This window comes from Lates calcarifer, linkage group LG3, assembly GCF_001640805.2.
Source record: "Lates calcarifer isolate ASB-BC8 linkage group LG3, TLL_Latcal_v3, whole genome shotgun sequence".
Classification (NCBI taxonomy): Eukaryota; Metazoa; Chordata; class Actinopteri; family Centropomidae; genus Lates; species Lates calcarifer.
This window is the reverse complement of record NC_066835.1, coordinates 6,998,764-7,024,963: the sequence shown is the minus strand read 5'-3', so window position 1 is coordinate 7,024,963 and position 26,200 is coordinate 6,998,764. Positions and strand designations below refer to the sequence as shown.

General features: G+C 40.8%; 1 protein-coding gene across 1 annotated transcript; it reads right to left on the bottom strand.

Annotated features, from left to right (window-relative positions):
- Positions 1–16,704: 16,704 nt before the first annotated feature.
- On the bottom strand, positions 16,705–20,816 carry LOC108900436 (homeodomain-interacting protein kinase 3). The gene is made up of 11 exons (XM_051078460.1): positions 20,664–20,816; positions 20,178–20,431; positions 19,810–20,001; positions 19,539–19,720; positions 19,306–19,429; positions 19,009–19,128; positions 18,797–18,883; positions 18,520–18,707; positions 17,987–18,301; positions 17,332–17,879; positions 16,705–17,227 (listed from the first exon to the last, which is right to left on the bottom strand). The coding sequence occupies exons 1-11, from the start codon at positions 20,755–20,757 to the stop codon at positions 17,151–17,153; spliced, it is 2,181 nt and encodes a 726-aa protein (XP_050934417.1). The 5' UTR covers positions 20,758–20,816; the 3' UTR covers positions 16,705–17,150.
- Positions 20,817–26,200: the final 5,384 nt, after the last annotated feature.

Here is a 26,200-nt window from a genome sequence, read left to right as displayed (position 1 = left end):
CAGTGACAAATGAACCCTTCTCACTTTAATGGACTTGGCATTCTGGTATTCCGAACGCACACTCCAGTGCGACTTGGGAGTCAACAAGCCACATTCATTCACTGCAGAGAGCTGAAACACTCGTAACCTCTTCAGCCAAGACCCAACAATTAACAAGCACCTACTTTGAAGAAGGGGTATGTAATGGATGAGGATGTGGGTGGAAATGGATGAATGAGAGAACAAGCATTATGTCATTATGCAATCTTACAAAAGAGGCTTTGTGGAAGGAGAGCATGGTAAGAATCCATACTGTTCCTGTGCCACAGTGCTCCATTGCCCCGGATGCTTTGTGCTTCCTTTTTCTTTGGCTTGATTTCCATCTCTGTGCAATACTTTCCATGTTAGCGTGTGTGTACTTGAGATTTGTGTGGGTATCTGAGAATAAGCTTTTCAGGCTATAGAACTGCAGATCCTATTTCACCTCAATATATTCTTCTAAAAAATTACTGTAATTTAGGCAACAACTCAAGCTGTTTGCACAACGGAAGTGTTATCAATGAGGGGACAGAGCAAAGCAGCTCCTCCGGGGATCTTGCATTTTCCCAAACTCTCCCTCTGTGTTTTCCCGTTGACAGCGCTCTTTGCTCTCTGGCCGAGCCCCAAACACAAGAGCGAGCCCCCAGTGGCAGTAATTACTGCACCACTCAACCGAAATGACAAATGAACAAATGTCACAATACCATGGCCTGCTCTCTCCCACTTTGCTCCAACAGCCTTACACACACACACGCACACACACCCATTAGGAATCAGAAATCCTCCTTCTTATACACACACACAAATACTTTTCTGCAGGATGGAAATCGAACGGAGCAGGTGAAGGCCGTGACAGGTGCACACACCCCTTTTGCGGAGGCTAACTAAGAGACGATAAGAGAGGGAAAATGGAGAGCGAGGATGGGAGACTGTTAGATAGCCCGTCAGAAAGCAGGCAGCCATGTCCATAGCAGCAGGGTCGTATGCCGAGCGCTAATTACATTGATGAATGGCGTTGGCTGTGCATCCTGCTAGCAGCGATTTACGGCCTCTGTGACCCTAACTACCACCATACGTGAAGGACAAAGCATGCAGGGTGCAGAGAAAAAGAGAGAGAAGCGAGAGAGAAGCTTTTGCTGCGGGGGAAAAAAAAAAGAAAGATTTGATGCTTGTTGACATTACCAGCCTGTATTATCACCATTTCATGGCGCCCACAAAGCTAATTGAATCTGCACCTCCACCCTGCACTGAATCCTCTTTACTGCTGGCAGGACCACCATTCATTACATTTTTTTTTTTTTTTTTTGGTAACACAACACTTCACATTTGACACATGACTCACTCAAACACACTCACACACACACATACACACACAGAAGACGGAACACATTTGTATAGCTTAATTTCCACTGTGGCTCACAATGACAAAGCCAAATAATACATGTTTACTGGTTGTGTGTATGTGTGTGTTTTGGTATGTGTGTGAATGCTAGAAAAATGGGGAGGGGTAGGAAGGGGGGGGGGGTTCTCACAGAGGATAAATTCAAGCTTTTTGCTCACATCATGTAAGGACTGAGACAGGGAAAGCTGTGGATTTGTGTGTGTGTGTGTGTGTGTGAGATTCCATGTGTGAGGGTGAGGCAGAATGAGAAAAGAGAGGATATAGAGAATACTAAAGATAAGGAAAAGAAAAATATTCATGCGTTTATGTATGTGTGTGTGTGTGTGTGAGTGAGCACATTTTTTCGGCACGTGCTTGCCTTTTGTATGGCGGAGCGCGAGCATGGGTGCCCTGTGATTGATTCTCCCTCTGTTTCCCATCGTACGCATCATCAAAGGGAGACATGGTGATCTTGAATACAATTAAGAAGGCTCAGCCCTGACACTGCTGTAATAAAACAGACCGGGGGAGAAGGAATGAGGACGTCAACTCTGGCTGCTGCATCTGCACTTTCATCTATTGCCCTTTTCCCATGCTGTCAGTTTTCTGTCGATGTGAGGGATGTGTGTACAAAATGGGGTGGATGACAGGGCTAACTTATCAGGCCTGAGTCATCTAGCGTCTTTCCACTGCAGTGCTACTGAAACATGCAGGGTTAACAGTCAAATATTGTACATTAGCACCCTGGGTTGCCTTGACGATCTTGCAGATAATGACATTAACATTGACGTTATTTTCAAAACACATTTTCAATAGTGTCAAAATGAAAGAATAAAAATCAAAATGACCCTGTTAAACTTGTTATGCTGGAGCTAAAACTGGTGACAACAGCTTGTGTTGTAACACGGCAAATTCCTCCAGGTGCATAGTAGTCAGAAACACAGTTCAATGCAATAATGGTGTCAAATAAGTTCACCATACTGTATGTTTCAAGATAAAACACCTGTCTTTAGCCGGCAAAGATACTGAGCTCATTAAGAAAGGCAAAGGAGGTGAGTTAAATGATGTAGTAGAATTGATGCATACTGACACATGTGCAGTTTTTGCCCTGGAAAAATAAATAGTAATCTAATTGCTAATTTTGAGCACAACAAAAGAAAGCCAAAACAGAAGGCCAAGTGGCTAGCTAGTAAACAGCAATATTTGGGACAACCTGTTGTAGGAGTTGTAGAAGACTGCAGTGTTGTTCACTTGCTTGGTGGTTCAAGGTGGCTCATTTTGTTTCTTGGTCATATTTTTATTAAATACAAGGGGACAGAAGAGAGAGAGAAGGTGTGTATAAAGGTGAATGGAAGTGTAGAAATCCTTATAAGGACTGGTAGCACTATTTTTGAAAGATGTTGTCACTACAGATGAACTCTTGACTAACATTGGGAGGCATTGGAATGCAACAGGGATGCTATGATTCACTGTTTGTCGGAATTGCTCAAGTCCTCACCGCAGGGGCCGACTCTCCATTTGGACCGTTCTGACATCCATCTGTGCCCATACAAACCCATTTACAGAGCACATTACAGGCTTAAACAATGAGCCGCTCAGCCTTCAACCCATTCCAAATGGCAGCAGGCTTGACTTTTACTGCGAGTGAAGAGTAAAATATTACAGAGAGGAAATTTAGCTAAATTAGTTGCAGGAATTTAAATAGAGTAGCTACAGTTGGCACAGGGAGCATCCAGAGCAAACTATTTTTAAATCTATCAGCAGAAGATTCAGTGTTCATCCTCTTGGCCGCACATGACCAACATTTACATATGAAAGCTATAGTCCCCTGAATGAAGTGCAGACTAAGAAATTTTGTAAATGGATATGGAATTATTTGTCATGATTAGAACATTTATTTGACAAACAAAATGTGTATCTGGCAAGTGTAAGACCTACTGGGAAATGTTTAAGTGAGGCCATTTTATCCTATTAATTTTGAGGCTCAGTGTGAAGAAAGTGCCATTATTTTCTCACCAGACCAAAGCAAATGCATGAGTCTAATTCATGAGTCAGACACCCAAACAATGAGAAATAGTGATGTGAGAACTAATTACTGGCGAGCACTCAAAGTAAGGCCACTAAAATGTTTTCAAACAACAATTTGACCTTTTGCAGTGGGGCTACATCGAATGATCAACTTCTATACTTAATCATCAGGGAATCATCAGAAGTGCCAGTGCTGCTTTGTTGCAGCGTTACTCACTGGTGTTGCTTTATAAAATATTAGATATCACAGCCTTGTAAGGTTGTCTGCTTTCTTTTTGTTTAACCAACAACAACCCTAAACTAAACGTACCCAAACAATGAAATCACATACATTTAGCCACACCTTAACTATGGGGTAGTTGATGTGGGAAGACTCTAGCAAAAACATTGTTTAATAATTGCAGTGCCTGGTGAGTGGGTTGGCATTACTCATTATACTGGTTTCACAGAATCTCAATTCTCTGAGATACTGAAAAGCATCAAACTATGTATGTTCTATTGCAGCAAACACCCACATAAAAAAAGACCAAAAATAACTTCCACAAAAGCTGTTTCACCACAGCCAAAAAAGTTGTTAGGAAACCTGGATCTGTCCAAAAAAGTGTGCGTTTATAGTAGGTGAGTGGTGTGAGTTTTCAAAAAAACAACAACAAAAAAACAAAAAACAAAACAAATTAATGGAAATGCACTACATTAATTCTCAAGCCTCTAAACTGACAGAATTTAAAGTACTGTTTTTCCTCTACAAATGAACTGAGTGGTTAGGAACAAAATACATTTTTTGTGTGCTTTTACAATATGAATATCTAAAATATATCATCTGGGATATGTTGGCCAGTCAAAACAAAAAGGGGCTGCATTTTTTATTTATTTATTTTTCTTTTCTATACATAAAGAGAGGTTATAGGGATGCCTAAAACTAAATAAACTCCCACAGGAGTTTATTTAGTTTTAGGTCTTTTTATGCAGCTGGTAAATCACCTTAAATTGCCATTGTGTATGAATTGTGCTATGAATAAAATTGCCTTGCCTAAAGCAGTAGAGGCTGCAATGTTCAGTTCACAGCACAATATAAAGGAGCTGAATGGAGAAAACAATATACTTAAAGGCTTAACAGGAGTGGGGTTAAAAATGCAATGTTTGTTCTGAGGGTGCTAGAGAAAAAGCAATGAGATCAATAAAATAAAAGACACATTAACTTGCTCACGATGAATGTGAATCAAATTCCAAACTGCCCATTATGATTTGATGAGACCTCAAGGGTGTCATCTAAAACAACAGGATAGAGGTAAGTGTTACATACATGTTACATTAACGTACATCTATGCGTTACATTAACGTATATCTCTCTGGACAATCACTACCACCTTCAAACATTTGCACTCTACACTTTACATTTTAATTATGTATATTTATGTTCCTTGTAAATATAGTTTTTGCTTTTTTTTTACTATCACTGATATACCAAGACAAATTTCTTTGTATGTGCAAACTTACTTGGCAATAAAGTCTGATTCTGATTCTGATTCTGATATTATGAGCTTTTGTGAGACAGCAGGAATTGTGTAGATCTTCCAATGTGGGGAGAAGGCAGCCTCCCCGATGATCTTCTGGGCCGTGTTAATGACCCTCTGGAGCGCTTTCCTCTGAGCCACTGTTCCGCTGATGTACCACACACATTTAAAGTATGTTAGGATGTTCTCTGTGGAGCACTGATAAAAGGACACCAGCAGTCTCTGGTTGATGTTATTTTTCCTGAGCACCCTCAGGAAGTGTGGTCTCTGCTGGGCTTTTTTCAGCAGCTCAGAGGTGTTCACGCTCCAGGTCAGGTCCTCCTCAATGTGGACTCCCAGGAAACGGAAGTCCACCACCCTCTCCACACAGTCCCCACTGATGATCAGTGGTGGAATGTCTGTTTTCTTCTTCCTGAAGTTTATTATAAGCTCCTTGGTCTTTGAAGTGTTGAGGAGCAGGTTGCTCTCTCTGCACCAAGCTGTCAGGTGCTCCACCTCGTCCTTATAGGCGGACTAGTCCCCCCAGAGATGAGCCCCACCACCATGGTGTCGTCAACAAACTTAACGATGGTGTTGCTGTGGTGGGCGGGGGTGCAGTCGTATGTGTAAAGGCTGTAGAGCAGGGGGCTCAGAACACAGCCCTGTGGGGAGCTGGTACTAAGGCTGAGGGCTGTAGATGTATGATGGCCCACTCTAACCCCTTGGCTGCGACCAGTCAGGAAGCTGTTGATCCATATGCAAGTGGAGTGTGGAAGACCCAGGTCCCTCAGTTTGTCCATCAGTTTGTGGGGGAGGATGGTGTCTATAAGCAAACTGGTGGGGGTCAAAACTTTGGGCGGGGAGTGATGTGATATGACCCCTGACAAGTTTTTCAAAGTGTTGCAGGGACGGACAGAGACCGATGGGTAAACTGATTGACGCAGCCTTCCTCGGGGTGCACCAGCAGGAAAACATACATGACAGAGGTCGTATGAGATGTCAGAGTTTATTTCACAATACATGCCCATTAAAATGAGTTTCACAGTAAAACAGGCTTAGAAATGCATATCCCAGTGGCAGAGACTATTATTCAACAAAAATCGTCCACGATACACAGGAGAACAGTTGCATTACACAAAATCAGTTTCCTATTTCACCACAAGAACTGATTCAGAAACTGTCTCTTCTCATTGCAGGATAAAATTCCACAGCAGGAAGAGAGAGACTGTATCTTCATTCACTGACCAAGCAAGAAATGAAGTTAACGCTCCAAAATCATCCCCCAAGATGTCTTTGCCTCGTCTTTTGCCGAACTGCTCTTCCAAGTCGTTGCTGGGTTGATAATGATTAATGATCATGAGACAGCTGGGCCACTCTGGCAAAGGGTAGGACGTATAAAATAACAACAATGTACACATTTAAGTAATACCACGAACAACTACAACTAAATCATGTACAACAGTGTAAAGGTTCAACAAATCTCTGGTCTTGATTACTGATGTTTTTGGTCTACTTAGCTGTGCTTCTACTGTGTAGATGGACTGTGTGAGTGTGTGCAGACTGTGCAAAGTGTGCACAGTTAGCTGCTCACATTATTAGTTTAATAGACAGAAGGAAATATGCACAGAAACGTGTTGGCAGTGCTATGCATATTAATGTGGGACTCTGCTTGCGGCTCGTGCTGATGCAGTGAGGTGCACTTTAAAGCACCGGGCTCTATTGTTAACAGAGGAAATACTTTTTTTTTTTTTAGCTGTTCTGCTTTAAAAGGTAAAACGATGACTTCTTTTGTAACAAAGAAGAGATATGAAAGCAGCAGAGTTAGCAGGGTAGAGTCTCACACGTTAAAGGTTCTCAAAGTGCAAAAAAAAAAAAAAGATTAATAGCAATTTTTAAAATTGAACTTTAGTGCTTTTGCTGATAATTGTATGCAATATATTATCACAGTTTCTATCCTTTAATATTTGATTGCGACCCATTCAGTCAGACATGTCGTGCAGTTCAGCTCCATGCATCTCTCCGTTTGGCTCGTCATCTTCTTCTCATCTTTGCTTCTCCTCAGCCAACAGACAAGTTCAGTGAGGGGAGGCCTGTTGCCAGGCAACAGCCCAAAGTGTATGATTAAAACTTTGATTTCCAATCTATCACCTGAGAGACTGATGTGGCTCCTTTCCTCTGATGCTCTGCAGAGCAGCTGGGACGGACTCATGCACAGCAGCTCCACACATGCCAAATGAATCTTTACTGTGAAATGAAACATTTGGTTCACATGGTGTCGGACTTCTTCATCTTCGACCAACCCGGCATTGAGCTACACCCTCAGAATGCCATTTTGGACAGTGGGCCAAACTTGTGGCCAGCTAACTAACCGGCTTCATTTTGGGATTTTTGGAGGAGTTTGTCTCTCGCTGCTGCACACGGCTCCTTGAAAACTCGCTCCAGACGTCTTTTTTTTTTTTTGTCATCATTTCGTCAGTATGGTCTTTTGTCCGTCTCGCCTTGACACCAGATAAAAGTAACATTGTTAGGGTGAAAGACAGATAAAAGGGTGTACAAAAACCTCATTCATGTCTGCTTTGTTGAATGACATCGGCCACACTGACGGAGGCGTTACAACCACCTTTCATCATCATGATTGATTCTAATCTCTCTGAGATGGTCTTATGTTCTGGGTGACAATTTGAAAGAGGAATGGAGGAGGAAGAAATAGAGTACAGGTTTGTATGCATGTGTGTGTGTGTGTGTGTGTGTGTTGGAGAGTTGGAGCCTTTTCAGGTTCTCAGATGATGAGGGTGTCAAGGTACCATAACAATTTGGCTCCAGGCAGTATAGTGATACATGAATGACATATTTATCCCTGGCAAGGGATGTCTGTATATAAACCGACAGGTGTGTGTGCGTGTATGTGGTTGTGTGTGTGTGTGTGTGTGCAACATGCATGTGTCCAATATCTATGTGTGTGAGCTAGCGATCTGAGATCCATCTAAATGCTCCCCTCTGGCATCCATGGCATCCCAATAGGTAGGAAATCTAATCTACAGGCCAAAGATGATAAGATGGTGGCACAGAGCGGCAGGGGTGAGACGAAAAGTGAGATGAGATGTTGAGCTAAGAGGAGAAAAAAAGGGGGGGGGGGAAAGTGGGGAGCTTGAATATAAGGGAGAAATGCAACAGACATTTTGTGGCTCTGGGGGACGGGATGAAAAAATATAGAGGCCTGAGATTGGAGTGAGGAAGGAGACACAAGATGACTTGACAATGGCCACCACATTAAAAGAGAAGATGGGAAAAGGACACTTACCTTCTCCCATCTTCTCTTTTCTGAGGAGTGTTGACAAAAACAAGCATCTGTCAGTATGACAGGTGAACCACAGTGGATGGAAGCACTTTGTGCATTCCAGGTCTTCACCCCGAGGCTGGATATATTCTGTTTTGACCAACAAGTGACAGCTCTAAACCTGGCAAACATCCCACCTGAAACCTGGTAAAGGCACATAATTGTCATTTTCACCAAGCTGCACTGCTCTGGCATTAACAGCTTCACCCAACACAGCAATAACTTTAAGCAACATGGTAGCATTAAGAAAGAGGTGTAAGACACACAGACTGAAATTTCAATTCTAACCACCTCTTAAAATCCAAAAGATCAGTGCAGAGCAGATTTTATCAGTGAGGAGCAGGATAGAGAGAGGGAGACAAAGCAGGTCTAGGGGACACTACCGAACATGGTTACAAGGAGTGGATGGATAGAATCCCACCCTGACCAATGACCAGGACAGGTACTGCAAAATTAATGGGGACCACCAAACTCATTGTATCTAGTGACAGACCAGAGCAGTGTGCAACCACTGTACGAAAGTCTTCATCGTTGAAACGGCAAGGACTCCGGACAAGGGACTAAATCAGTCACACCATCGTCATTCACTTTACTTCACTAAAGAAGGCTGGGAGATACAGCTGAAAGCTCTGAAGAGCTGGTAAATGGACCTTTGAGCTTGGGTTACTGAGTTATACAGCCCCTCAAAACAAAGCAACGTCTACCTGAACTTGTTCATATTATTCAAATTTGAACTGGTCGCACTCCAGCTGAAAGTGTCTGCCAGTTCATATTTGAATCATTTTTTAGAGATCTGAGAAGGTCTGGAGGCAGTAATTCACATGAAAGTACAGATGAGAGGAAAATATGTAAACATCAATGTGTACTGAACATATAATATGTCATTCCTATGCTATAACTCAGTTGTTGCAGCCTTACTTGGAGTCTTTTGGCTTGTTGCACTGTGTTTTTCCGGCCTGTACAGTAGTTTCAGCTCTGGTTTTCTGAGGGAAATGAACTCTTCTGTTGCAGCCTGATGTCTGGTTGAGTGGTCCCGCTTAATTTTCACACTCCAAATCCTGGTATTCACTATGCATCTCTCTGTTGGTTGCATCTGTCGCCTGTGGAGGAAGCGATACAGAGAGCAGTTGGAGACAGAAGACGACACAGGCCTTAGGCATGTCTGCCGTTTCCACTCAGAGAGGCTGCTCCAGAGAATGGGGCAGGGAAACCCTCTGCACCACAGGAAGCCAGAAGGCCGAGAGCGAAGAGAGGAAAAGCAGCAATCTGTTTTTTTATTACATGAGTACTGGCCTTTGTCTGGGTCCTGTTCATGGGGTCATACTTGTAACAACAGTCACAAACAGCCTACAGACAAAGATGGAAGGAAAATACATTCCCACATGTGTCATGTTCTTCTTTATGTTGTAACACTTCATTACTCTATGTTTTTGCTCAAGGTATAAATAAACCAACTTCACATTGAGGCTAAAATTGTTATATGACAAAATGTGGGCTGACAAAAATGTTTCACATAAGGCATTCATAGTTCAGAAACAGTGCGTGGTGTTACTATAGAAACCAAGCAGCCTGCCTCACAAAGCAGGATTACTTTGTTATCTGTGTGACTTTGTTGAATAAAATCCAGAACCTTTTCAAATCTGAAACACGGACTTGATGATTATCCATATAACTTACTTAGACTGCTTTGTAAAACAAGCCATCAGAGGCCAAAGCAGAGGTGAATTTTGTTTACATTCTTTACAAGAAAAGTTGAAAAATGATGAAATGTTGGATATTTTGGAGGTCAGTATGTGCTGTTAAAGGATAAAGAGATTGTAGTTTGTCAGAATGATGAAGACATGTACTTATCTCAGGATTTTTTTGGATTTGATCTTGATTTGCAATGTATGTATTCTCACTGGCAAGGTTTTTCTCAGTTAACAATCTCATATCCAGCTGTGCGATGGATATTGTATGACTTGTATTATGTGATTTTCAGTGTCAAGTGACAGAACTCAAGATATTCTTTTATCAAATCTGTCAAAACTTGTCATTTATGTCCTGTGACATGTTGGATAACTTATTTTTTTTCCTGCTCGATAATGAATTTAAACCCTTAACTTTCATCAGATGATTAATGTAATCTTCTAGTGTTTATCAATGATATAATGCTTAAGATGCACTGTAAACTTAAACTTGGCCTATTTTGGTGGTCACTGTAGGGATAACTATCTTCTAAATGGTGCTGTTTTATGAAGGGTGGGAGGTATTATTCAAAGCAATGAGAGGATTCCATGTAACTGCAAAAAATTACTCATTTATTCCACATAACTCTCTATAACACTGTAGTAGGCTCACTGGGGTCAAAGGTACAGTGTGTGGGTGGTCAGAAATGTATGTATTGATTAAAAAACCAGCTCTTCTCTTTTCACTGGCCATTTGATACATCATATAAACTTTCTGCATAGCTGGCAGTAAAGTTAGCAGCCACGTTATCATCCTCTGGGTAATGACTTTCGATCAGGTAGCTGATTGCAAAAGTGCTTTAGTTTTTTATTGATAGAAGCTACTGCATGCGTCCGAAAACTTCCTTCCTCGTGTTTGTGAGTCATTTTTATCATATTACAGTGCAGTCATTTGCCACTAGCTTTAATTACAGTATCACAGAGGGGTGTCATGTTGCCTGGCTACTATATAGTACAATAAAAGCCTTGGAAAGCAAAGCTCTTGGCTCATCAGGTTTAAGTGTTTCTTTACATGCTGTGAGGTATATAGACTGAGAGACTGATGCCTTGCAATAATTTCATGAGGACAATAAAATACTGTATAGATTAACTTTATGCCACTACAATTAAACTGTGACTTTTATAAGCGCCATTAAGATTATTTCTTTACTCTACACATAATGGATCTAATACTGTATGTCATTAATTCTTATTCCTTGAGGTTTTCTTTCTTGAGGTTTAAAGGTGCTATATGTAGGTTTTTGCTATCACTACATAGTGAACGCTACCATTAACTAATTGTTTACTTACTTCAGCTTCAGCGTTTATAAGACAAGAGATAAGAATATGCCCCGAGTGCAGTGCTATGTCATCCTCCATGAGCTGAAACGGGCTGGGGCTATCTGGTTAGCATGCTAATTTCAGGAGAGGAAAAGAAATGATAGAGAAAGAAGCAAAGCAAGAGTTAATATTAGTGTTGTTTACCACCACTGGAAACAGCCCTTTACACATGAAGGAATGATGTTTGATGCTGAATTCACAATGTTTCTTTTAGTCTAGGACGTAAAAAGTTCATGCTAATGTTGGTTATGTAGCGATACCAAAGATGTACATATAGCTTTAATAACTTTAACTTTAATAGGAAAAATTTTTAGACTAACATGGCAAATAGCAACATGTACAAAGAAAAGTATCACACCTGCAACGAGACATAGAACAACAAAGTCAGTGTTTGTTGCTATAAGTGCATAGTAAGCCAGATACAGAGAGAAAGAATGATGAAGGGTCTTACCAGTCTGTCTATTAGGATCTCAGAGGGTTGGCTTTCTCTCTTGGTCAATCCCTGCTACTGAAGGAAATCCACATATCTCTCAGCACTAATTCAACCAAAGTGCTGGTGCTGAAAAAGATTCAGAAAGCAAGTAGTGAAAAAAAGTGATGAGACGTGTTGGAAGACAAAGGGCTAAATTTCTGCTGTTGGGAGATTTCTGCCTGCCTTTGTACCCACCCTCTCTGCAGAGCTACTGTGCAATAACATTAAGAAAAATAATGATGAAATGTGCCTTTACTTTTAAGCATGACTCGGGTGGAGTGAAGGGGATGTTCACTCACACTTATGCGGGATTTGAGTGGGTGTGCTGCTGCTGCTGCTTCATCCACTCTAGGGCTGACTGGTGGCAGAGTATGATTGAAGTGGAATGACTGATAGTTTGATTTTACAAATACCTGAGGAGCTGAACAAAGCATCGCATCCAGCGGGTGTCGCACCCTCTGGGGCTGGCTGTTGCGTATTTATTTGACCAACCCCCACAAAAGCAGTTGGCTGGGAGCTTTTTCATTATAGAGAGTGTAGTTGATTGTATTTTCCCCAGCACTCTCTGAAGTGTCTAAATGGAGCCACTATATACTCATCGCCTCACTGCTATCATAAGATGCTCCTACAAGTCTCTATAAAGCCAGTCAGTTTGAGTGAGACTGCCAAGAAAATAACATGTTTCAAAAAATTTGAACAACTCATTATCAGATCTACTTGTGGTGCTCTACATTTGTTTTTCAACTTTAAATATCTCTCTGCCCAAATGCCATGTAATCACAATAGGAACTACAAATCCTCAGTAGTTTCCAGATTGGACTCAATCTGTCATCAACATTCAGGCGCCACTGCCAGAACAGTGAATAAAGACACGTAATCACAGTTTAAAGGCAGGGGGGGAAATCAAACGTCTCGCCCGATTGATGTGGATTTGGCCATGGGAAAGGAGTGTTAACACATTAGACTGTCACTCACTAAGTTACTATACTTAATGGAAAATCAGCTAATTAGATGAAATATGCATCACAGTGCAAACACAGGCAGAAAAAGGGAGTTTTTTGGTTAAATAGTTTGGTTGCCTTAAGTGGTTTAAGCAGGAAATAAAGGTGAATGCTGGAATTTTATCTAAACCTGAGCAGCAATACACTCAAGCCATTTTACAAACCAGAGGATTGTTCAACATGGTGTGTCTAATTACCCAGAGAATGTCTGATCTCTTTCTGTACCACCTCACCATTGAAATTTCCTACCCTCCCACAGAGTGTGATCACTTAGCTTTACAGATTTATGTATGAACACAATGTATACACTGCTGAAAAGAATATACACCGTGCCATAAAAAATGTATGTATGTGGAGAATATGTGAAAGAGCAAAAATAAATATTCATCGAATGAGATGTACTCAGATAAAAGTCACGTATTGCAGCAAACCTACACATCTCCAAAAGTATGCAGGAAAACCAAATCAATACTTGTCTGCCTGAAGACCATTTTTCAAAGTGCTCAAAGAAGTTGAAACTATTCATTCATTCACTGATTATTTTAGCAATGGACTGTGGAGAATCCTAGTGATGGACAGCAACCTGAGGAAAAACATATAATCAATATTACCCATGATTTGTTGAAGATAGAACAACTAAGGCAAATAAAATGCTGCATGAGGCCATAAGAAGGCTTTTATAATAGCAAACATGTTTTTGAATATGCAAAATGATTTCTTTTGCTACCTTTTTATCGCTGCCTGCTGCTCTTCTTTCATTACAATAACTGAAATAAGCCTTAGCTACGGGGATTTCTGGCAAAATACCTTGGATCAGCTGAATTTAATTAGAACTGTCTTAAATATCCCCTAATCTCCATAAATAAGTACATGTTTTATGGATGCCCTTATTCATAATTTATCTTCTCTCCAACTCCAAGGAGGGAGGGAGTACAAGTGCTGAGCAATCCTCATCAAGAATTAACAATGGACTCATCTGATCGTGTTATTGACCCTACACAAAGCTGATTACTTCCCACGGACGCTGTCTTGTTTCCGCTAAGTCATGCATTGTGTGAAAAACACGAGAGATGAATTAGAGCGCAAATGATAGGGTCACAGGATCAAACATTGAGAGGGAAACAAAAGTAGCTGTCATTAAATTTTCAGCTGTTTTGGGTGTCAAGTACATTAAAGCCCCTTCAACATGAGTACTCGCTTTGCATTTTGAATTGTGGAAACAAAATACAGCACAGGCAGTAGTGAGCCTAGACTCTGTGGGGCCCCAGGCAAAGAACAATGCACTCAGTCAGTTCTACAAATAATGAATTTGGTCAACTGTGCTTGATCAAACATCATAGTCACTTATTAAAAATTCATAAATACCACGTGCATGTGTTGCAGTGTTTCCCCAGGTTGAGGATTTACTTGTGGTGACAGGTGGCACAGCATGTGATCAGTGTGCATGAAAAGACTCATGCAGTGTAGACAGGGAGAGTGCAACCCTGGTTATTTTCTGTTGCTACAAATTACAGCTGTCCCCTAAACACCTTACATGCAGGATACAGGTAGATGCTAGCTACAGCATACATAAGCAGAGGCCCCACTTAGGGAGGTTTTGTTGCAGTGGTGGTTCCTTCTTTTATACCTCTGAACACAGGACATAGACTTTACTGTTAACACATAACAAAATTATGACAGGCTGAACAGAGTTTAAGGGGTATGTATCTCTCAATACCAGATGATTCAATATATAGTGTTATAAGGCTCTAGACAATCAAAGCTCCAATACAAAAATGATAGATACATTTTTAACAATTTGATTCACTTTGACTCAACACATTTCAATTAACAATAAAAGTGTAAATAAAATAAATCAGTTATTTGCTCAGTTTTAATTTCAAATATTGACAGGCAGTGGTTCACTGGATAACCTTGTAATTAGTGCCTGAGGAGTTCTTTGTTTAAAATGCTGCTAGCTAGGTATTGTTGGCCTCAGTTCTTGGGTTACTGCCATTCTTTCAAATTTGGTACTTACTGATGCAGTCTGAACATGAACATGTTTCATTACTTACCCTGTAACATTACTTACCCTGTGTCTTCTGCTACTCTGGTCATTTTCTCTTTTGCATTTTTTTTTCCTCTTAAGTTAATCTTGAGATGTGTGATATTGGCATATTTTAGGACACTGCTGTGCATTTTGAGCACTGCATAATGCAACGTAAATGTCAGGCTGCATTGTACATGGCATTCTGACATTTCTTTCAGAAGAAAGTTGTGGACGGTTCAAAGCATGTATTTGATTTAGATACATAGCGAGCTAGCAGGACAGGTAATCAACACAGGAGCTACAGACACAGTGTGCATAAAGAGAGAAAACTGCTTGGAAAGTAAATATTTTTTGACAGCTGCATTTTCTTTCCTCTTGTTTCAGCTCTTCAAAAAGTATAGGTTAATCTTTTTATTCTTAGAAATTTGGGATGTTATTTACATTGACCTGCATATGGATTTAGGTGGCTTCATTCTTGACCTCTTAACTTTGCATGACTCCTCTTCCGCATGATGCCTGGATATAGTTAGTATCTTAAAATCTACAGTAAAACACCAGCACATTCTATTATTATCATAGCAGAAACAAGGATTTTACACCCTCCCAGTCACACTTTAGTTTGGGCACCAGTGAATGCAGCATGTCAGTGTAATGTGATATGCTAAGCAGGGTGGCATTTGTGATGAATACACATGACACTTGACTGTTGTTTACCATCTCCCATGAGGCAAAGAAAGCAATAGATCATACGCCATAAATCAGATTTCATCACTGTAATAATCTACACTGTTCTACTTAACGGATACACAGGTAGACACAAGTAGCTTCTTAGCCTCCTAAGGTAAAAATGTTCCAAAACTGGCATAAAAATCAGCCACTTGAGATCACCGCTATTAACATGAAGGGGCAGAGTGCCTCTGTCGCTATGGCAACATAGCTTTGGAAACTGTCTTGTTTGCCGAGCTATTTTTCAATCTGGCAGTGAAGTGGGGCGTAGCGATCTGTAGTGGTGCCTCCCTGTCGAGTGCTTATTACCTGACTGAATGAACAGACCCTTGCCATGTCAGAAATGTCACAAAGAGCAAAGCCTCCTGGGTCGAGGCATTAAGTGACACCAATGAACCCATTCTAAAGTTTCCTGTGATGGTGGGCAAATTCCCATCAGTGTGGCCAATAAGTCTGCAACTACTGACAGTTTTGTGGTGCTGTTAACATCTTCAAGCGCAAATTCTATGGACATCAAATAATGTTGAAAAAAACTGTGTGGTAACTTGTTGCTCGCATGCATGTATTGGAATGTTAGTGCTAAAGTGCAGATGCTGAGGAAGGACCACTATATGCATATCAAGAATATTCAACAATTTTTTTGGCATTTTTGCTTTTAAAAAATGACTCATAATTAAGTGTTTTTTTTTTTATATATATTTTCAGCTCTAGAATGATTTATTTGCAAACAATGCCTTCTTTCTCTCTCCCTGTCAAACATAGTTCCTGCCTTTCTGATGACTGTGTAGGATGTCTGAGTTCTACTTTAAATACCTTCAAAGAATAACAAAGACACATTAAAAATTCAAAATGCTGTGTCCTTGTCTAATTTACAAAATGTTAACAATTTCTTATCATTCCATCGATTCAAGCTTGTGCATAACCATTTAACTGTGTGTGAATAAAGCCCAATAAATGCAAGGCAAGATTAGAAAGGTTCAGTTCAATTATTAATGGCATAAAGACAGAGCAGGTGAACATTTCTGTCTTGAACCTGTTGCATAATTTAGTCAAATGTAATCATTTCGGTTTGTAAGCATCTGTATGGATCCTTCACTCAAGCTTAGAACTTTGGGAAGAACATCAGTCTATCCACCATTTCTGGTTTTACACATGTGAAATCAACTTGAATGATAACAGAAGTTATCTCAGGGCACTTTTTTTTTTTTTTTATTTAAAGAGACCCAACGATGCCCACCATGAGCAAGCACTTGGCGACAGTGGCAAGGAAAAACTGACCCTTTAACAGGCAGAAACCTTGAGCAGACCCGGACTCAGGTGGGCGGCCATCTGCCTTGACCAGTTGGGTTTAGAAAGAGAGAGAAAGAGAGAGAGACAGGACAGGGGGGTGGGGGATTGGGTGAGATGGGGGGAGAGAGAGAAAGAGAGAGATGGGGGTTGAGGGGTGGGGGAGACGGGAGAGGGAGGGAGAGAGACACACACACACACATACAAACACACACAGACGGGGGGTTGGGGAGATGAGGGGGGGTGGGAGAAAGAGAGAGAGACACAGACAGACAGACAGACAGACAAACAGACATCATGCCAGTGGATCCACGGAACGTTTTGGGCAGCCCTAATGTCGACGGCTACGCCCACGGGTCCTCTGGTCCTGTCTGTGGTCGGTTGTCCTCCTCTTGCTGATGTGACGTGCTGGAAGCCAATAGTCAGGTTTTAGTCACAGTCATGTCGTGGTAGAGCTACAGAGAAATATTATGTGTTCATTTCAAATCTACCAACAGAATGTTTCTACTCACCTCCTCTCCTTCGTTCCTCCTCTAAACGCACCACAGACTTCTGTCTGGCATCATCTGACCTGGAATCAGCGGTTCTTTTTCTGGGCTGGAGATCTTCATCATCCGCTGCTTTTCTTTTCAGTCCTGACCGAGCCTGGCTCTCGGTCTGAGTGCAGCTTGAAGGACGTGCACTGTGGTGCTGGCGGTGGTGGTCATCGGCTGGGTTGTTCCTCCGGTCAGATCTGGTAGATGTACCTGCATTGCATTTTCTGGCTCTCTTCCTCTCACGTTCTGACCTGTTGTCATAGTCAGTGTCTGAGTCTTCACCACGAGCCATCTTTCTCTTAACCCTTGGTGAGACACAACTCTGGGTCTTGCTGCTGCAGCCTGAGGTGGATGGACCTGCAGAGCTTTTGTGGAACCTCTTCCTGTTGTCATCTGGCCTTTCATTGTGGCGACCTTTCATTTTTTGATTGTTTTGATGTTCATCATCAGCCATCTTCCTTTTAATGCCTGACCTGACCAGACTTTGGGTCTGGCTGCTGTTGGAACTGGTCGGAGCTGCGTGGCTTTTGTAATTTGAAGTTTAAAATTGTGTAAGCAAACAAACGTCAAGCTGATGTCACAGCCTCTACATTTTTAAATTCTCTACACTGACTGATGTATGTAAGCTTACCTTTGCTGACAATCATCCGATATGGACTTGACACTTTTGGACACAGAAGAGGTTTTGTTTCCATCTTCTTCGTCAACCTTCCTCTTCATCCCTGACCTATCTGAACTGGTGGTCTGGGTGCTGGTGCCGGGATGTGGGTTGATGCAGTGGGGCTGGTCCAGGCTGCTCCCCTCAGCCGGTGTAGGAGGATTCTGCTGGACGGTGTAGGTGGTCATGGACGGGGGCTGCTGCAGTGACGAACATGCAGCGTTCTCACTGTCAGAAGTCGGGGCTTTGCTCTGACAGACTCCCATTATGTCATAGCAGGACCTGACACTGCAAGACAATGAATCATTTCGTCAGCCAAGTTCATCACCCATGTGAATACAAAAGTCAGATTTGGATAAAATAATATATATATAATTGAATGTAATCTACATGGCGTGAAGTGGAATCTTATCCATTGCAGTGCAACCAAAGCACAACTGAACAACTTTAATGGAAAAAAGCCTAATATGTTCAAAAGATTTAATGAAATCACAGCATTGACTTACTAGTGGCTGAAGGAGTAAATGTTGGCAATATGGCGTATGCTGATGAAGTCATGCTCCAGCACTTGACGAGGCGTAATCCGTTGGGCGGCATCCAGCTGAAGCATTTCCTTCACCATGGCCACAAACATCAGGGCGTCATGGATTTCTGCAATTTTATCCGCAGCATTATCAGGATTGATGACCCGGACCTAAAACATGAATAAACAACAAAAGTCAGGAGTGACTAGAAAAACCTCTCCTGGAGATGTTTGAGTGTATTTATCAGTGCTTCACCTACATGAAGGAGCTGATCCAGAGAGGTGAACTTGAACCTCCTGGTCTCTTTTGGCTCGATCCCTGTCTCTCTGTGGAACTGATCTGGTGTCTGAACAGACAGTGTGCTTGTTAGCATTGATATTCTGACTACAACAAACTTGGATAAACAGACAGAGAAAGAGAAAGAAAAAGGAACATTTGAACTCATCGTGTGGTTTTGGGTACTGTAGGTACCTTGAGTTTCCAGTGACTGGTGGTGGAGTTGTAGTCTCTCTGGAAGAAAGAGCTGGTGTTGTATCCAAAGGTGAGCAGATGATCTGGTGGCTGACCCTGAGTCTCTATTATGTATCTCATCTGAAAATACAACACAACTTAAAGTCACAATGGGAGTCCAGGTTGAAGGCTTAAAGTTAATTTTTATGATTAAATTCTATGTGTTGAACATATCATAGTACATCCTAACTCTTAAGAAGATAATTATTTCAATAAAACAAGGAAGCAGATTCCAAAGAGTAAACTTGTTGTTCTTACCATATCATACTGACTGCTGCCAGGGTAGAGCAGAGCGCCGAGGTACATGGTGGCTGCCAAACAGCCCAGAGACCACATATCAATGGCCTCTGTGAAAGGGAGACCCAAAATAATCTCTGGAGCCCTGAGAGAGGACAAACAACCATGATTACATTAGCTATAAACACTATGAACATTTCAGTCTTCAACCTTTTCAGCCACCACTAAGATCAGTTATGGTTCCAGTTACTCACCGGTATGCACGGCTCTGAATGTATGAGCCCGGCCTGGCAGCTGACGTGTTACACGCCAGGCCAAAGTCAATCACTTTGACTCTGTACGGCTCCTGCAGATGATTAACCAACATCACGTTTTCCAGCTTGAGGTCTGCATGTATTATCTCAGCAGCCTTCAAATGGTTGAGCGCGTTGGCGAGCTGAAAAGTTACAGTCATTCATTTAATAATACTGTCAACAATATTTTCAGACTGTTTACTAATGCAGAGATTAAATCAGTAGGACATACCTGCTGGACAATGGGTCTGATCTCTCTCAGAAGGAGAGGTTGGAAATATCTCTCCTCCATGAAATCATAAAGACTCTTATCCAGGTGCTCAAACTCCAGGCAAATGTGTCCTCTGTCAAAGAACACATCGTTCCATTCAACGGTGATGCTTTTGTCCAGATGCAGCGATCGGAGTTTCATCAGGGTTGCCACCTGGGGTTAGGTCACAGACAGATTTTATATTATATTTAACACACATAACTTTACACAAGCCAATACATATTTGCAGTTATTTCTCCAAGTACAGCTGGTGGAATTAATGTTTGAAGCATTATCATAAAAAATGTACAACTCAAACTCTGGTAAACATGTCCAGTTTCTTTTCCTACCTCCAGGTGTGCCAGCATGGCATGAGATCCCTGGTTCTTGATCATTTTGACGGCCACAGTCCTCATATCATCCATCCTTGTGCATTTGGCAACTTTGCCAAAGGTGCCCTGCCCCAGGAAAGACTGCACTGTGTAGACACAGGATCTGGAGGTGAGCCTGCATCCAGTGACTAACTGGTCATCCTGGGCAGGTAGAGTGGGGACCATGTTGGAGGCCATCGTGAGATGGGACACCTGCTGCTGTGAGCTCAAAGCTGAGAGGAAAGTAACAGAGGATAGATGTGGACATAACATTTAGTCACAATGTAACTCTATCACAATAACATCTCTATCACAGGGTCACTGGCAACTGATATGAAAATTGTGGAACTCATTTTGTTAGTTAAGCCAAATTCAGAAGGTACATATACATCATATGAAATAAAAGTGTTACAGTGTGGTGCTGTTGTAAAACCAGAGATTGATCAACAAACTTAGGATACTTACCAAGTGAAGCAGCTGGTGTCACTGATGTCTTGAAAAAATGTTTAAAAAAGTGTTTTAAATTGAAGTTAAAGCGAAGAAATTCAGGCAAATACATATGTTGAGGATCCAAATTTCAGTTTCCAAAGGTTGAAGGTCAACGAAACTTGAGTTATAACAGGTCTTCACTCTCTGAAGTTACTGTACTCACTGGTGATGTAACCTGTTGGAGAACTCAGAAAGTTCTACATTCTGCTCTGTGACACAATTCTGTTCTGATGTGACATTCTTACCTTATTTTTTGAAAATAATTAAAGATTTTGAATAAATATTAATGGCTAAGTAAAGGTTGTTATGATATTAATTTTATTAAAAGCCAAAGTGATACATAGTCTGTGAAGGGTGGTTGCTGGATGCAACTGTCATACAGAACACACTGACTTTAATGTGCAATGATATTTGATATGATGTTTTGATAAAACCAGTGATACTAATACAACATCTGCATTAAGCACTGAAAGTTTTTAACATTTTTACCTCAATCATTAGTTTATTAATTAATTTAAAATTATTATGGCTCATCAACCTGAACTTATGTTAATAATGAGTTGTTCTCATTACAGTTGAATCGAGATCAGCTGAGATCAGCTGAAATGTCACTTGAAGTATAGGAGCTAAAATGAGTTGAACTATGCATGAAAAACATCTAAACTCAACAAAAAGTGTTTTATGTATTCTATAGCATTTTTATTGTGAATCTTAAGTCAAAAATGAGGCTTAGGAATAGATGAAAATAAAATCTAAATCAACATGTTATTGAAGTCTGATGGCCTAGTCACCTTCACAGCACCATCAAAAAACAGAAACTGAAAGTGTAAATGCACGTAAGTCATAATTATAACAGCAAGACCTAGCCCATGTCTCAGATTTGCTCCATCTGTTTGGAAGATAAGTTTATTACAATACGAAATATTTTTAGTGTGCGCTAATTGTCTTTTGTTGGCTTCTTAAACATATATTTTGGATCTTTTTAGCAGTGCAGAATGTCTTTAACATGACAAATATGGAAAATGGAAATATGAATTATGGTGTGAGAGCTCTGGAAGAAATCTAGTTGTAGTTGTGATGCTTTAAGTACAAATTGTATTTATGTTGACCAGCCGCAAACCACCTATGACGATTACATTTTTTTGCAGACTTGGGGGCAGCAGAAACAAGCTATTAACACAACACTGACATATTATTTATTTTAAGTTGAAATGATGAACTTGTTAGCAATCACATCCAGCAGTTATAGAGCAACATTATCACTCATTTGGAGTCTTGTTTCTGGCCACCAGACAAATCTAAGTTTAATAATTACTTTCTTTTAGCTCTGTTTTTGGTCTCTACCAACTCTGTGGGAAACAACAGGCTCCACAGCTACTAAAAGCTCTAACTGTGCATTGGACAGTACTGTAGCGTTTTCGAGATTTTCACTAAAAGCAGCTGCTTGGTGTGGCCAAAAAATGAGAGCTCTGAGAGCAGTGAGAGTGAACCCAAAAGAGTAAAGTAGTGGAACTAAGAGCTGAAATGAGCTGATCCTAGCTATAAAGATCTGTAAAGCCAGTTCAATCCTGCGCTAGCTATTTGTGTGACTGCCTTTCATTGTCATGCACAATAAATGACAAAAAAATGATATCTGTTCAAGTTAGTTATAACATATTCAGTGTGAAATAATCAAAATAAAAACATCTCCCTCAGCTGCCTCATCAATAGCTGCATTACTCCCTGATTTGACATTAATTATCCTGATAATTACACAAATGTACTAATGAGTCAATCTGACAGTCACATGCGGGAAGAGTGCTTGTTTCAAGTTGACTGAAAGGGGAAGGGGAGAGAAAAGAGTGAGTGAGACAAAGGAGGAATAAGAAAGAGCGACAGAGCTGATTCTAAGACTGCTTCCACGTTTGTGCATCTCCTCCTGATGAGCCTTGGGTATCGCTATCCCATTATGCCACAGAGTGTTGACAGTTCCCTGTTCGTTATTGTCCTATTGTTATGAGCCAAGGATGGTGGTAATTGGAGACTCACTGTTGACTGTTATCATGGTGCTCGGATTTTCTTTTTACTCATTCATTATTTAAGATAATGAGAAGTTTTTTTTTCTCATTCTCAAGACTCGCAAGGACATTATCAGTCTGTTTTTTCCCCCTCTGCTTTCTTTATTAATTAAACCACTGTATGATTTAGAACAAAGAGGGGCTGAGGAGATTATTGCTATTGCCATTTTTTACCAGCAAAAGTTTGCAACTTCAGCAGGGTAATGACTGAAAACACTGAATGTGAAGAAGTTTACTAATCTAATTGAATTTTTAAAAAGGATTTCTCCGACTTGAATTGATTACAGCATACCTTAACATTCTTACAGGCTTGTGACAACCACATGAAACCCAGATTAGAGAGCTTGGCCTCAAGAAACACCAGCAACGACCGGCCTCTCTGATATTTACTCATAATTACAGTGAGTTAGTCTTCCCACGGTGCATGAGCTGCAGTAAGTAAGCCCCTACCCCCCACTGACAAATTCAACTGACTGAGCAAATACTGTATATACTTCCTCTCATCAGTCAGTCCCTTCATCCTTGGTCCAACGTCTTCTGGGACAGCAGCGGGTGGATTTGCCTGATATTAGCCAAGGCCCGGGCCAGCACGCTGGGGGGATTTGCAAGGGTAAACCCCATGCTTTGATGTCTCCTCGAATATCCCGGCTTGACACAGTAAAACAAGGGATGGCGGGAAATCGAGTGGACTGATCCAAAAGAGATGCCCCCTCTGACCTTGCTATCAACAAACACAGGGAAAGTAATTAAACAGAGATTAAAAATAGGAAAACAGATATAATAATGTCATATTATCTGTCCAAGCTAGTGTTTTTATGCCAATCACATAAAAGATTATCCACATCCACAACATATGCACAGGATTATCAGTGTAAAAGCAGTTTCAGCAAGAAGCAAGACATTAATATTTGTCTGTTCAAACACCATATCAGCCTGCTAAAGCTGTAATGACTCAATCTTTAATTTCTCAAAACCACACACAGCTTCTCTGAGAGGATCTCAAGTAAACAGTTCATATGTTGTAAATTGAGATGGGGACTTGCTTAGTCCCAAATGATCTCTGCAATGAATAGTGCAGTCTTCAGTGCAGCATAATAAGCTCCTCTTATTAAAAAAGCAACAAAGGGAACATGGCTGCCGGACATCTGCGTAATTGGAGGAAGCTGTCATCTCAGGCAATACGGCGGAGTGTATAGCTGTCAGTGTGATGTGTCAGACTCTGCACAGTGATAAAAGTGACAAAGCTAATTGTCGTCTCGCATCTACATGTTCAAAGACACTCTCAAAAGCTCCAGAAAATCTTTTCTCCTCCGTTCTTTTTCCCTCAGAACTTCTCTCATTGCCATTAAAAGGCCTGAGGGAGACATTTGTGTGGCGCAGTAAGAGAAAAGTAGTAAAACTGATGTTGATGTTAAACTGGCTTCTGAGCACCGGCTAGTGCAATGTGTGTCATTCAGAATTTAGTCAGGCTGAATTAGCAGGCTGTTGCACAGACTCATGGGAGCGATGTTACAGTAGCTGCAAACTGATCAGAGAACTTAGTGGAATCCACAGAAGCAATGATGCACATAAAGAGAATTATCAGTGAGCCAGAGCAACAAGCAACTTAAAAGGCAGTTTAATTCCCAACCCAGAAACCCAATCCACTTGATCTTACAAATGACCTCAGAAGAGGATAAACCATTATACAGTGCATTTGAGCAGAATCTGATGCGGAGGTAATCACGGAGAGCGCCTTGAGTTCACAGGACGTCAGCATGTATGATTTATCTGCCTGGAAATGAAGTCAATGGCTCCTTTTTTTGATCCGCATCGTCAGTCGGTGATGAAGTAGAGCGGCCGTTAAGTTAATGCTCCACATTGACTTGGGACACAAACACTGAAGCCATGAACATTTTTTAAAGTCCAATCTTGAGGACGGAAAGCTAACCGGCTGCTGCGAAGGAACACTCTCGCAGGTCAGGGCAACTTTGACAAAGTTTGATTAATCACTGTGGGAAACCTGGTCGAGAACAGGAGTGACTAATGACCCGTGTATGGCTGTTGATTTAATCAATCAAGAAAAGGCTCTAACCTTGCCAATACTTAGGTGAAACACAGCCACACACTCACATATGCACTCACTTATTTGAACGAGCCGGAGCAAGCATTAAAATATTTTTACTCTACTGCTATGAACTGCAGGTTGTTTGTCCTCTACTACACTAAAAGTAATCAAAAGTAGTCTACATGCAAGAATGACCTTTGAAAGTAGAGAAGAAAACCATTATTATATGGTAAAAAGAATGAGCATTTCCCAGCAGTCTATTGGTACTTCATAAAAGAAGGGAGAAAAAAACGACTGTAGGCATTTTCTGATGCTATTATCAACTTTGCTGGAGCGAAAACGACAACTGAGTGAAGTTCTGGGGGCGTACTTTTATGTCTATATTGTCACAATAGACGAAATACGTTAAATGAGTTTTAAAAAGTTTTATGACTGTAATGTTGAGATCTGCAGTGCATTATTTAGTAAGTTAACTGCTGAGATTTAAGGCTTTTAAAATCTCATTTCCCGCCTCCTGCTGTGTTTTGAAAGTTTCCCATTTTCAGTGGCTAAAACATAGACAACAGTGTATTAGCTGTAAAAGTGGGGCCTCCTTACATTAGTCACGCTAAATGCAAAAGACAAACTACTTGTTTGCTTATATATTATTTTTGTTTCTCTTGGATCTACTTTCTAATACAATTGCTTGTTTTTTTTACAGTCACTGTTTGAACATGCTCATACACTTGTTTAAATCAAGTTTGACATAAAAGTAATACGATCCAATTAGCCTTCCAGTACTTATCAATATTTCACATTACTGTAGTATGTAGTGTGTTGGATTTGTTTTCCTGTCAATTGTGTGCACACACCAGATAACAGGTCAGGTTACAGGTCACTGAGTGAACAGGATGCCCAGCACTCTGACTGGTAGTTATTAATAACTTAATGGAAAGGACTTAATGAACAAACTTAGTATTGGATTTACAAATAGTTCTGTCCTGGAGAAAGTGTGTCACTGTAAACCATACCTTTAAAATGTTTATTCATGTCAAAATAATGACGATAATAACGATAATAATGACTCTCTTTCTCTCATTCTTTCTGTCTTACTAGTGCCCACAACCCTGTTAACAGCCAAATATTAAGTCAAGAGAGTGGAGGTGAAAGACCGTGTAAGTATGCAGATAAACAGTCAATATGCAGAGAGAATGTGGCCCTTAAACACACACAAAAGTATACTTACACAAAGGATACAGTGCCCATATGTTGTATGGACAAATATCAAAAAACTGGTTATATACAACAGCATTGCATCTTACCCCCAGAGGCTAACTGTGGGTGGTAAGCTACTGGATTCTGGGTTTGGAAGCAATAAATACATGTATTCAATGAAACCCCCTCAATGGAAAGTAGGTTTTATATTTTAT